Raw genomic sequence first — 13,467 nt, forward strand, 5'->3', positions numbered from 1 at the left:
TGTGAAGTAGTTATGATGTAATCCTTCAAAGCCTATATAAAGTGAAATATTGATCTAGAATCCAGATCCGGATCATCTCCAAAATTTAATGGAGTCTTCCATGGCCTAATATCTGTCTGTGGTGAAAATTTCATCAAAATGTGTGCAGTACTTTTGACGTAATCCAGCTAACAGAGAGACAAATAAATAAATAAACACTGATGCTTTCATTATGTCCTTGGCGGATGTACTAAATAACTTTTAAGAACTGCCTGAAAACATTCAACTGGAGTTTCTAATGTCAACAGGCAGTCTGTTCCACGGTGACACAGGCTCTAAAACCTGCTGATGTCTACCAACTTTCACTGAAATTCATTTATTACTTTTGGAGTTATCCTGCTAACAAACAAACGCCGGTGAAAACATTACCACAAATATTTGAACATGACAAATTACCTCAGGTTTGTTTTATGGCACTAAGCCCAATGTTCACAACATGTAAAATAATTCATTTTTTCTGTTACCCCCCTCACAGAAATATTTAACCCTAACTTTTAAGATTTATGTAATTTTATAACATGACAAATTCCCATTTACTTTTTTAGATAATTTTAATACAAACCTACCAAATAAACCTTACATGATGCATATTCATTACTGTAATAAATCCTATTCATTTGAAATGCATAATCCCCAGCATTATGTATTTAGTATTAATAAAATATAATTACTCTAAATCAACAGTAATGACAGTATTAATTTAAAATACATAAAGTATATTGTTTGAATTGCATAATAATTAAGTTATATATGAAATTTATCTTCTATAGGTAACATAATTATTATGCAATTCAAACAATATACTTTATGTATTTTAAATTAATACTGTCATTACTTTTGATTTAGAGTAATTATATTTTATTAATACTAAATACATAAAGCTGAAGTTTATGCATTTCAAATAAATAGGATTTATTACAGTAATGAATATGCATCATGTAAGGTTTATTTGGTAGGTTTGTATTAAAATTATCTAAAAAAGTAAATGGGAATTTGTCATGTAATAAAATTACATAAATCTTAAAAGTTAGGGTTAAATATTTGTGCGAGTGTATGTGTCTTATCCAAAGACATGGACAGGTAGTGCGACTGGGAATCAAACCGAAGTCTACATATTTGTTGCCCAGCTCTGATCCCACTGAGCTACCTGCTGTGCAGCAGACCACAGGTTGAGTTTTCTATTTATTTTTCATATCAAGTTTGAATTTCAGGCTGTGTACAGAAACTGAAATTTCCCATTTCACATGCAGTCATCACCTTTCTGCATTCAGTCAAAACAAAACGTGTGTTGCTAAGTGACAACCCTGGCATCTACCTTTATCTCAACATGCGTCCTATTTTCACGGAGGTGAAGAAGCACGTGCTGATTTAAATCACCTCCAGTCAGGTAGCTGTTTATTCATTCTGAGTCTGTGTGTCATCAAATTGCCTTTTTGTTTCGTTTGTCAGTGCACGCATTTTGACAGAAGATGTCAAACCGCCACGTGACTGGCCATGTAAAACGCAGGAAGTTTAAATTCCTGCTGTTACACATTCCAGTCAAGGGGTGTGCTGTAGGCTGGTGTTGGGGTGTGCATGACCTCACCTTGCTCTGGTACATCTTGACCTCTTCGTAGGAGTGTGTCTGCCAGGCTAATTGCTGCAGCTCCTCTGTTGTGTATTGGCACGTCTCCAGGTGGGATTTGATGATATTCTGAGCAATCCGGTCTACGGGGGGGGGGGGGGGGGGGGGGGTTGTATTTGTTATTTGTCCTAGTAAAGAATGCTCACTTATCCACACTCCATTCCTAAGTTTGACGTAATATAGAACAAATAAGGTGAAGCAACCGAAGCAAGACTCACATTGCTACATTCAACATAATGCAAAGTGATAAATGTTCTTCCTGCTGAAATTGTGTGATTTAACTGTGCATGAGCCTGCTGCAATATCTATGGACTCATATGCGAATGGTTTCCATGCTAATGCCCCCACTTGCATGCCAGCATGCATGTGTCGGTTGTGACTGATGGAAAATTGCACCATGACTCCCCGTTGTCCAAATGTGCATGCTTATGTTTGCTTTATTGGCTGGGCCTGAGCATTGATGCCAAACAATAAATGCTACAGTTATATACATCCATCTTATTTTCTATACCCGCTTACTCCAATTTAGGGTCACAGGAGCCTATCTCAGCTGGCATAAGATGTCAGGCAGAGTACCCCATGGACAGGATGTCAGTCTTACACAGGGCCACATAGAGACACACAAACACATTCACACCCGCACACACACACACACCAACGGTCAATTTAACTTTCCAGTACACCTAACCTGCATGTCTTTGGATGTGGGAGGAAGCCGAAGCAGACACGCAGACACGGGGAGAACATTTAAACTCCACACAGAAAGGGCGGGAAGCGATCCCACAACCTTCTTGCTGTGAGGCATTAATGCTAACCACTAAGCCACTGTGCTGCCCCGCTACAATTACAAAAATCATAAAGCTGTGGGAGAAAACCTGTGGAAAACATTGGCTCAGACTGACATTGTGTGGTAAATGCCAAGTAGGTATGTCCATTGGGAAAAAAGTTTTTTATTTTCAACTTTCTTTTAAAATAACTTGAAATGCTCTGTTGGGATTATAATTAAAATTCTGTATGTACTGGTTAACACTGAAACAAAGCTCTGTGACAAATTTAAAATACGTGTATCATACACATCAAAGCTCTTGCTCGAACAGGAAAAAAAATGTGAAAAGTAAGTCCCTTCAGCTGCTCCCACAGCAAATATACTAAGTGCATCCATCTATCTATCTATCTATATATATATATGTATAAATATATCAGGAAAAAGTTCTATATTTTTTATCTGAAATTTTGCAAGGTGAAAATTTTATATATTCTCGACTAGTGGTGCCCAAACACACTGACTCCACCTGGTATCTGCACTGATGAACTCATCCCATCTGCTCAAAGTGATGTTAGTGACACTGCCTGATGAAGTTGGTGGCTGGAAAGAAAACCTGCACCCTCCTGTCTCTTTCTGGAACGTCTTTGAACACCACTGTTTTAGACTCATTATGTATGTACTGAAATGTTTCAAGCTATTTTTTTTACTTTATTTTTGATCATAATGACCCACAGCTCAAAAAATATATAAACTATGTATCTAAAAATATTACAATGTTTCATAAGATCAGTGAACAAAGGATTTACGTATAATACAGAAATGTAGAACTTGTGCAAAGTATGTTCATTTGTGGACTCAATAGTTGGTTACAGTGTCTTAGCGTTTAACACTGTTGCATCACAGCGAGAAGTTTGTGGGATCGCGTCCCTCCTGGGCCTTTCTGTGTGGAGTTTTCATGTTCTCTCTGGGTGCTCCAGCTTCCTCCCATTTCCAAAGACATGCATGATAGGTGAATTAATGACTTTAAAATTGACCATAGGTGTGTTTGCATCTCTAAATGTGTTTGTCTATGTGTGGCCCTGCGACAGACTGCCATCCTGTCCATGGTGTACCCCACCTCATGACCTGTGTCTGTTGGAACAAGCTCCAGCCCACCATGACCCACCACCATGATTGGAGTAAGCAGGTATAGAAAATGAACACTTTTGAATGATTTAAAGCAGTGTGGCATGGAGGCCAACAGCCTGTGGCACAACTGAGGTGTTACAATATTCTTTTATTTATTTAATTTTTAATTCTTAGATGTTTAAAATATTCAAATTGTTTAAGATTTTTTTTTTGAGTTATGGGCCATAATGATCAAAATTAAAATAAGAAAATAGTTGAATTTTAGTATATATGTAATGATTTTTTTTTTCTCATTAGATTAGATAGAACTTTATTAATCCCTTGGGAAGACTCCCTCAAAGAAATTGAGATTCCAGTAGCATTGTATAGCAGCATACAGGGTAAGAAGCACACAGAGTATCAAAAATAAAAATGAAAAACAATTTGCAAAATGTAAATACAAATATAAATGCCAGATATTACTGCCCGCTACTGTCTTGCAGGCTATTACTATTCCTCTCCTTCTCGTCCTCCGTCTTCCTGGCCAATACTGAGATATGGTTGTGCCTGTGTGCTGTACTATCCAACAGTTCCCACACTGAACTGAATGACTACAACCAAGCAATTCTGGTGTTTTAAAGGTATTCATATTTCGACATATGACATATAACATAGCGTTCACATTACTGCACAATGTTATGTCCGTAAAAGCTGACATCAAAATGCAAAATAATATTCTTTTGTTGCTTTGGTGATATTTGACAAGTCCTTTGTGAATTGTGCTGAAATTGTACATGTAGTGGCCTGACACTTATAGTTCTGATCAGACTTACTGGTACCCTGAAATTTTAGGTATAGAATTTAAAATATGTTCAGAAATAAATGCAAATAAACCAATTTTGCAGACTCAGAATCTTTAATAAAATGTCCAAATGTATTGAAGAACAACACTAAAAAGCTTTCCTATCATTAGTTACACAGCTTTGTGGTTGAGTGAAGCATGAAGAACTTCAACACAAGAAAACCGGTCAAACCTAGTCTCCAGTCTTCCATGTGCCTTCTGACAAACCACGCACTGAAAGAAGTGAACAACCTAAAAAAAAAAAAAACCTGCCTCAATTTGGAATATGCAAATTAATTTAGTTCAGCCAAATGAACTTGTGTAATATTTATACCAATTCCTTGATTGAATTTGTACAAACGTAACTAATTTTGGCATTACCAGCTGACGTAAAAAAAAAAAATTAAAGAAAAAACTTTCATGTTTTTTGTTGTGTTGATAAAATTTCACATTTTCTTCTTTTTTCTTTGGACATTTTATTAAATGTTCATTTCATTTGGATTCATGTCTACATTCTAAGAAATAAAATGTTGAATTTAATTGATAAGGTAACTTTTTCCACATAACTTTGTCAATTAAGTGCAACACAATATTGAGATTTAAGTAATAATGTTTCATTTGATTCAATTAATGTCAGTGACAATGTGGTTTTGCACTTAATTAACAATGTTATGTGGAAAAAGTTACCTTAACTTTATCAATTAAATTCAACATTTTATGCCTAAGAGTGTATGTTTCATTTCTAAGAGTGTATAAATATTGTAAATTCTGGACTTGAAATTTTGGGATGCCAATAAGACTTGTGTTCTCTATCACGATGACTTTCACCCTAACTGTTTATGAGCCACATTCATCATAAAAGGTGCCATAAGTCATTCAAAATTTACCTAACTCCCCCATGCTGACACTGTTGTGTCCCAGCTGACCGTCTTGGTAGCCTCCGTAGCTGAACAGGTTGGGAACCGGCGTCAGGTCGTACACTGGCTCCTGTTTAATGTGCTTCATGCCTGACATGTCCAAACCCGACTGGTCTGGAGACGGCTGGGTGGAATCCATGCCATAGTAGCCACCTGGGACTGCGCCTCCATTACTGTGACCACTCTTGGGCAGGTCAATGACGTGACCGTTCGCATAGGTACCTCCAATCTCGTGGTTAAGGGTAGACAGTCCATTGGTGAGGCTGGATGAGTAAACACGTGCCAAAGCTTCTGCTTCCCCGGTCTGCTGCTGCCGCTGCTCTTGCAGTCTCGCCTGGTGCTTCTGCACCTCTGCGTACAGGCTGTCGCGCTGCTTCTTGGACATGCGGCCGAACTTTACCGCTAGAATGAAAGGCAAAACAGGACGCAAGCATTAAACAACAGGGATCAGAGAGCTGCAGGCCCTCACCCTTTATGATCAGTTCTCAGCTGTCTATCTCTTTGATACACTTATGACTAGCCCGGTTTGAAATATTACATATGAAGTCATGCATGTTTCTCTGCAAGGTCCTGATGAATCACATCATTTAATAGCCAATTCTGAATGACCATTTATTTATTTTATTTCAGAACTACAACACAAAATGTCAAATGGTACCATGTTAAATTATATGTATTAATGTTGTGTATAGTTTTATTTCCTGTTTTATTTTGGGCACACTGATGTTTCCTGTTTTTGATACTTTGAGTCACTTTACTCTCACAGCTGTCCTCCATAATCACATGAGATCCTGGGATTGCTTCACGCCTGGTCTTTTTTGTGTGATTTGGAACGATGGATCATCCCAAAGCACAACCAAGCGGTAAACTTTGAAGGTCCTTAAATGAGGGTACAATCATAAAAAGAAAAAAGTTGCAGTTCCTTGACTGGCTCACTTGAGGCTGGCTCCAAAATGTGGCAGGTTCCCATTGAAGACCTCTTTATCCAAATTTGATAAGTAAGTGCTTCCAACATGGCAACACCCAGAGCAACAAATGTTGGGCTTAAACCTATAGGTGACATCATGGAAGGTTTGTCCAGTATACAGTGAGGAAAATAAGTATTTGAACACCCTGCGGTTTTGCAAGTTCTCCCACTTAGAAATCATGGAAGGGTCTGAAATTTTCATGTTAGGTGTATGTCCACTGTGAGAGACATAATCTAAAAAAAAAAAAAAAAAAAAATCCGGAAATCACAATGTATGATTTTTTTTAATAAATTATTTGTGTGTTACTGCTGCAAGTAAGCATTTGAACACCTACCAACCAGCAAGAAGTCAAGTCCACCATGACAATGACCCCAAACACACAGCCAGGGCAACTAAGGAGGGGCTCCGTAAGAAGCATTTCAAGGTCCTGGAGTGGCCTGGCCAGTCTCCAGACCTGAACTCAATAGAAAATCTTTGGAGGGAGCTGAAACTCCAAACCTGAAAGATCTAGAGAAGATCTGTATGGAGGAGTGGACCAAAATCCCTGCTGCAGTGTGTGCAAACCTGGTGAAAAACTACAGGAAATGTTTGACCTTTCTAATTGCAAACAAAGGCTACTGTACCAAATATTAACATTGATTTTCACAGGTGTTCAAATACTTATTTGCAGCAGTAACATACAAATAAATTATTAGAAAATCATGCATTGTGATTTTCGGATTTTTTTTTTTTTTTTTTTTTTTTTTTTTTTTAGATTATGTCTCTCAGTGAAAATTTCGGACCCCTCCATGATTTCTAAGTGGGAGAACTTGCAAAATCGCAGGGTGTTCAAATACTTATTTTCCTCACTGTATATACACAGTCTATGATCCATCTTGGTGTAAAATCTTCACCTTGCTAATTATACAACAACGTGATTTTGGAGGCACCGTGGTTGATCGTGGGCTCTCCACCAGCCTGAGCACTTCCAGACTTGTGCACTGCGGTAACAGAATGTGTTTGTGTGTACACATGTGCACCAAGAATATGATTAAGATACACTGGCGCTCACCGTCTCGGGACATTCCGAGGGCGAGACATTTCTGCAGGCGGCAGTGTTGGCAGCGGTTGCGGTTTGTTCTGTCGATGAGGCAGTTCCTCTGTCGGGGGCAGGAGTAGGATGCGTTGTTCTGCTGACTCCGTCTGAAGAAACCCTGGTGACAAGTGGATGATAACCTTGAGGGACAGCAGGACACGGACTGTGCAGTGGAGTTTTTTTTTTTTTTTTTTAATGAGGGAAAACTCACCTTACAGCCCTCACACGTAATAACTCCGTAGTGGATACCTGATGATTTGTCTCCGCAGATTTTGCATGGTATAACTTCGATTTGGGCTGCAGGTGGAGAGAAGAAAGAAAAGACTTGTTGCATAACTGAGCTGAAATAAATTTTTACTTTTCAGATTTTCAGACCACAGCTTGGGGGGGGTTATTAGAGGAGTTTTTCTGAGGCTGGAGACACAAAAAACAGCTTAAATTCACAAATAGATACTTGGGAGAATGCCATTAATTTTGTCCGGTAGTTCTTTGTGTTGCACTTGAATTTGGTGCCCCTGCTGGTTAGAAATGTTCCTCATCATGAACAAACAGGTTAAATCACATATGGTCTTTCTCTAACACACAATAATGCACAGTTTTTACGTAATTATTGTATGGCCTTGCCTTACAATATAAAGTGCCTTGGGGCAACTGTTTGTTGTGATTTGGCGCTATATAAATAAAATTGATTGAAATTGATTGATTGACAGTTTTTGTTTGGTATCCACCTATGTACCATTATCAAGAGGCAACAAAAGCATACTCACTGTGTATAGGCAGCTCCATGTATTGTCACAACCAAAGGCACAAAATGAACGGCAAGCGCTTTTACAGCCACATATTGAACCAGTTACAGAACATGTCCATGCCCACAACATATGGAAAGAGAAAGCTGTAGTTCCTGTTAAGATCTAGAGGCAAGCAGGTGTGTCTGCTGAGGTGGCACACGGTCTATAAAGAGATTAGACGGCCTATCTAATCCTATATTATTTCTCCACAAGCTGGTTCCCTCTTAGGCACATCTGAAATAGAGATTCACTAGTAATCGCCTTGCACGTACCCACCTGTAGGAATTTCTGGAAGATTAAAAATTTTTCAAGATGTTCAACAAAACAAACTGTGAAATTTTCCACGCTTGAGTCTGCATTTTTTTATGCATTTGCAGAGAGAAAGTGTTCTGTCTTTGCACATCTCTGCATTACCTGCTTTTGTTTTTCTGCTCTTGTGCATGTACAGATGCTATTAAATGTCTGCATACATTAATACATGAGAAGGAGTGTGTAGTATACACATAATTGGATAATCCTACATAGATGAGGATCACCGGGCAAAGTTTTGTCTATCTTAAGCGACTAGGCAGGTACGGTAACTGGTGGCTGTGTACTTTTCTTTTTAACTGTCCAGTATGGCTTTAGTGTCATGTTTGTCATCTTCAGAGTTTCACAAACTACCCTGCTATGAGTAAAATTAGGCCTAGGGTTTTGTTTTTTTTTAGACATCCGTAACATACAGTATGGCCCTTGCATGCTCTGTGTCTGTAAGACACACCCACTGAGGGGTTCAGAAGTCTGTGTATCATACCCAAAAGTCTGTGGGAGATCACTGGTCATTGGTTAGAGAGGGGCGTGGCAAGCAGTAGCTCCTTTCTATTTAAAGCAATTCAATAAAATTAATTTATACAGCACCAAATCATGAGATAAATCACCTCAAAGCAGTATGTACACAAGTAAGGTCAACACTGGTCAGGAAAAGCTCCCTCATCATTTTTTTTATTTTACAGGAAGAAACCTCAAGCAGACCAGTCTCAATGAGGTGACCTTCTGCTGCGGTCATTCTAACAAGATAAAACAGAAGGAGTGTCAGAAAGTGCATTTCAGGTGCAATGCAAGTCACCTCAGTTGTCTGTGGGGTGTTTTTGGCTCCAAATATTGTGCTGCTTTATGACTTATGTTGCCTGTTGAAAAGCTGTACAATATGACTGCTTTAAGGTTTTTATTTTCGCTATCAAGATAAAATTTGAGAAAATGTTCTGAAGAGGTAGTCTAGTTCAGGAAAGAGTTGACTAAATTTTAGTGGTGATCCAAAGAAGCCCCAAACATGTCCCTATGCATTGCTTTCTTTAGTGCTCTTGCTTAAATACATCACAAAGTTTTGATACCCTCCACTGATGGTTGTTGGCGGTTAGCGTGATTAAGCATTATTACCTCTACCTAAATGTAGAAATACAGAAAATAGAGCATTATTCGGCCTCAGTCTGACAGTTAATAGAATAATATGTAATGTATTACACTGTTTGTTTGCTAGCTTATTGGCATAATCCAGATATGGAACTATATCATTCAGTCTTTTCAATATACTGCAGCTGACTAAGTTTCTTTAAAAACTGTAATTTTCTGGGTATGGGCCTGCTCTATGCAGTTTTCATTACACTGTGTAAATGGTGTAATTACCAACTTAAAAACATCAGCAGTTCATGATTTGCTCAAAATGGTAAATACAGTATATGAATAAATGTCTAATCCAAGTAGGATGACTTATTATTCAAAATATGCTATTTTAATGCAAAATAGGAGCAACAAAGTACCATCTTTCCATTAACAACCAAAACAACGTCACAGTTTTCAGAATCTCGCTCTACCATTGAAAACATATGGGACTGTAAAGGCTTTAGGCATGACAAATGTCCCTAAAATATTTAGAAATAATGAAAAGCTGCTGAATATAACATTATTAAATAGGTAAGCATATTATTTGAATGAATGAATGGATTTATTCACACACACCGTCCAAAACAACAACAAAAAACTTACAACAAAGAAAGAAAATGGATTAACAATGCATCCGTGTGCCTGAAAGGGTAAAGGCAGAAGCAAAGCTTATTAACGCCTACCCCTTTAACCAAAAATAAAATTATCTAGTCCAAAGGGAGTGGGGGGAAGTACCCATCTATTCCCACTCCCATTTTCAACCACTTCAAACTCTTCAGCTACCAAACAAATTTACGTTTACAACTTTATATTTACATTTGGCAACACACAAAACACACCCTTCTTTAGCAGTTACTTATCTTGAAACATCATGCCTTTATATTGATTTTTAAACTGATTGATATTTGGACATCGTTTGAGTTCCTCCGTCAGTTTATTCCATATTCTAGGGCCACACATGGAGACACAGAAACCTTTCGTGGTCGTCTGAGCACCAGCAATTTTAAAATGATACAAGCCCCGTAAATTACAATTTTCCTCTCTCTCAGTAAAAATTCTTGAATTGTAAAGGGCACTTGTTTATTTTTCACTTTGTACATTAATTGAACAGTCGAAGAAAATCATATTGTTGAATTTTAATATTTGAGATTTAATGAACAATGGGTTGGTGTGGTCTCGATAATCCGCATTGTGAATTGTCCTTAATGCTCTTTTTTGTAGAATGAATAATGGTTGCAGTGTAGTTTTATAACTGTTGCCCTAAACTTCAGCACAGTAAGTCAGGTACGGTGCAACCAATGAACAATACAAAGTATGTAGTGCTCTGCAATCAAGAACATGCTTTGCTTTATTTAATACTGCAATACTCTTTGATACCTTCTTTTGAATATGCTGAATATGAGCTTTCCAATTATTTTTCATCAGTAATGACACCTAAAAACTTATTTTCTTTGACACATTCTATGTTTACCCCTTGTATATTTAACTGTATTTGTATGTCTTTATTATAATTTCCAAATAACATTAATTTAGTTTTTGACAGATTTAATGATAATTTGTTAATATCAAACCATCTCTTTAACTTTATCATTTCGGTTCCTAAATCAGATAACAACTGTTGCAGATTTTTTCCTGAGCAAAACAGGTTTGTGTCATCAGTAAAGAGAACTGCTTTAAACAGATCTGAAACTTTACACAACTCATTGATGTATAAAATAAATAATTTTGGTCCCAACACAAAACCCTGTGGAAGCCCACAAATGATGTCCAGACATGAAGAGCAGTAGTCCCTGAGTTTAACAAACTGCTTCCTGTTTTGTAAGTAACTTTTAATCCAACTCAGAGCCACCCCTCTGATCCCATAGTTCCATCTTATGAAATAATATATTGTGATCAATTGTGTCAAAAGCCTTTCTTAGGTCAATAAATAAACCTAATATTATTTCCCTTTGGTCCACATGTTTATTGATCTCTTCTACTGAATCGAGCAATGCCAGTGCAGTGGACTTTATGCTCTAAAACCATATTGACTTTAATCAAGCAAGTTGTGTCGTTCTATAAATTTATCCAGTCTGCTGTTGTAAAGTTTTTCCAACAATAGAGACACAGGCCTGTAGTTAGTAAAAAGATGTTTGCTCTCAGATTTAAATAAGGGTATCACTTTTGCCACTTTCATACTGTTAGGAACAATTCCAGTTTGAAATGATTTATTAAAAATATATGATAATGGTTTTGCAATTTCAGTAGTTATTTGCTTTACTAAGGACATATGTACAGTTGTGCTCAAAAGTTTGATCATAATGAGGTATAGTTGTGCTCAAAACTTTGAGCACAACTGTACCTCATTATGATCCGTTGACTTTTTATTTTTACATGTACTAACTACATTTTCAAAGTATGATTTTTTTTTTTACAGTTCTGCATAATAGTTGTTAGTTTATTTTTTATAGTCCTTATGTTTAATCTCTGCGTCTCTTGATTTACTTTTAATGAATTCTCTGTATAGCATATTTTTCTTCAGAAGAGGTTACAATTTGCCAAAGAACACATCAACTGGCCTAAAGAGAAATGGAGGAATATTTTGTGGACTGATGAGAGTAAAATTATTGTTTTTGGGTCCAAGGGCTGCAGACAGTTTGTGAGACGACCCCCAAACTCTGAATTCAAGCCACAGTTCACAGTGAAGACAGTGAAGCATGGTGGGGCAAGCATCATGATATGGGCATATTTCTCCTACTATGGTGTTGGCCTATATATATATATATATATATATATATATATATATATATATATATATATATATATATATATATATATCTTGCATACGAGGTATCATGGATAAGTTTGGATATGTCAAAATACTTGAAGAGGTCATGTTGCCTTATGCTGAAGAGGACATGCCCTTGAAATGGGTGTTTCAACAAGACAATGACCCCAACCACACTAATAAACAAGCAAAATCTTGGTTCCAAACCAACAAAATTAATGCCTGGCAGATGTGAAGAAATCATGAAAAACTGTGGTTATACAACTAAATACTAGTTTAGTGATTCACAGGATTGCTAAAAAAGCAGTTTGAACATAAGAGTTTTGAGCTTGTAGCATCAACAGCAGATGCTACTATTATTGTGAACACCCCCTTTTCTACTTTTATTTTTACTAATAGCTCAATTTCATAGCCTTAAGAGTGTGCATATCATGAATGCTTGGTCTTGTTGGATTTGTGAGAATCTACTGAATCTACTGGTACCTTGTTTCCCATGTAACATAGGACAAGTTGGAACATGCCCAGCTCTCCACAATTTCTCTTATACTCACTCGACTGGTAAGCCACTGAAAGCCGAGATAGGCATGTCCCAACTTGTCCTCTGACACTCCAAAACAGAGGTGTTCTTTGTCTCGCTCCATCAGCGGCTCCGTTGTGACGCGCGAAGCCTCCGTGCGGCTTTCCATGACAAAATCTCTTGTTAAAAGTAAAATCTGCCGGAAAATGGCTGATGTCCAGCTCTTGTGATAACCAGAGAAATTGCACACAATGGTCCTGGATCCATACAGCCATCCGTTTAGAAATGATCTGGTGGTTTCTGCCTGTCGATCACGTCTCGGAGCGTGGCGCGCCGTGCGCCATTGTGGGCCATCCTTAAAGCGGTAGTAGCACTCCTTAATCTCTGTGAAGCCCATAAAATTTTCACCGAAAGCCATGTGAATTTTCCGAATGGTTTCCAGCTGCCTGTCTCTAACAGTTTCTGAAAACATTCTGATGGAACAAAGCCCAAATCATTCCACCATTTCCTCGCAATGAAAAAACGACGAGAGGGGTGGACCAGTGCTCACTCAAAGCCAGGCGAATGACGCAACCGACAGGCGTGAAAAAACTCACGCATGCACACGAAGGTTCAAGCTTGGCTGACGTAAAAACATAT

At 37.7% G+C, this 13,467-nt stretch overlaps 1 protein-coding gene across 2 annotated transcripts in view; it reads right to left on the minus strand.

Annotated features, from left to right (window-relative positions):
• Positions 1-13,467, minus strand: part of rorb (RAR-related orphan receptor B) — a 77,360-nt gene that overhangs the window by 17,090 nt on the left and 46,803 nt on the right. The window contains exons 1-5 of one of the 2 annotated variants that reach the window (XM_034169799.1): positions 8,105-8,310; positions 7,549-7,634; positions 7,314-7,455; positions 5,265-5,696; positions 1,625-1,746 (exon numbers count right to left, since the gene is read on the minus strand). In XM_034169799.1, the coding sequence (XP_034025690.1) occupies positions 1,625-1,746; positions 5,265-5,696; positions 7,314-7,455; positions 7,549-7,634; positions 8,105-8,123 (801 nt within the window). In that variant the 5' untranslated portion in view covers positions 8,124-8,310. Of the gene's footprint in view, positions 1-1,624; positions 1,747-5,264; positions 5,697-7,313; positions 7,456-7,548; positions 7,635-8,104; positions 8,311-13,467 lie in introns of those variants that run through there. The other variant, XM_034169800.1, reaches the window with a different exon arrangement.

This window comes from Thalassophryne amazonica, chromosome 5 (assembly GCF_902500255.1).
Source record: "Thalassophryne amazonica chromosome 5, fThaAma1.1, whole genome shotgun sequence".
Taxonomy (NCBI): Eukaryota; Metazoa; Chordata; class Actinopteri; order Batrachoidiformes; family Batrachoididae; genus Thalassophryne; species Thalassophryne amazonica.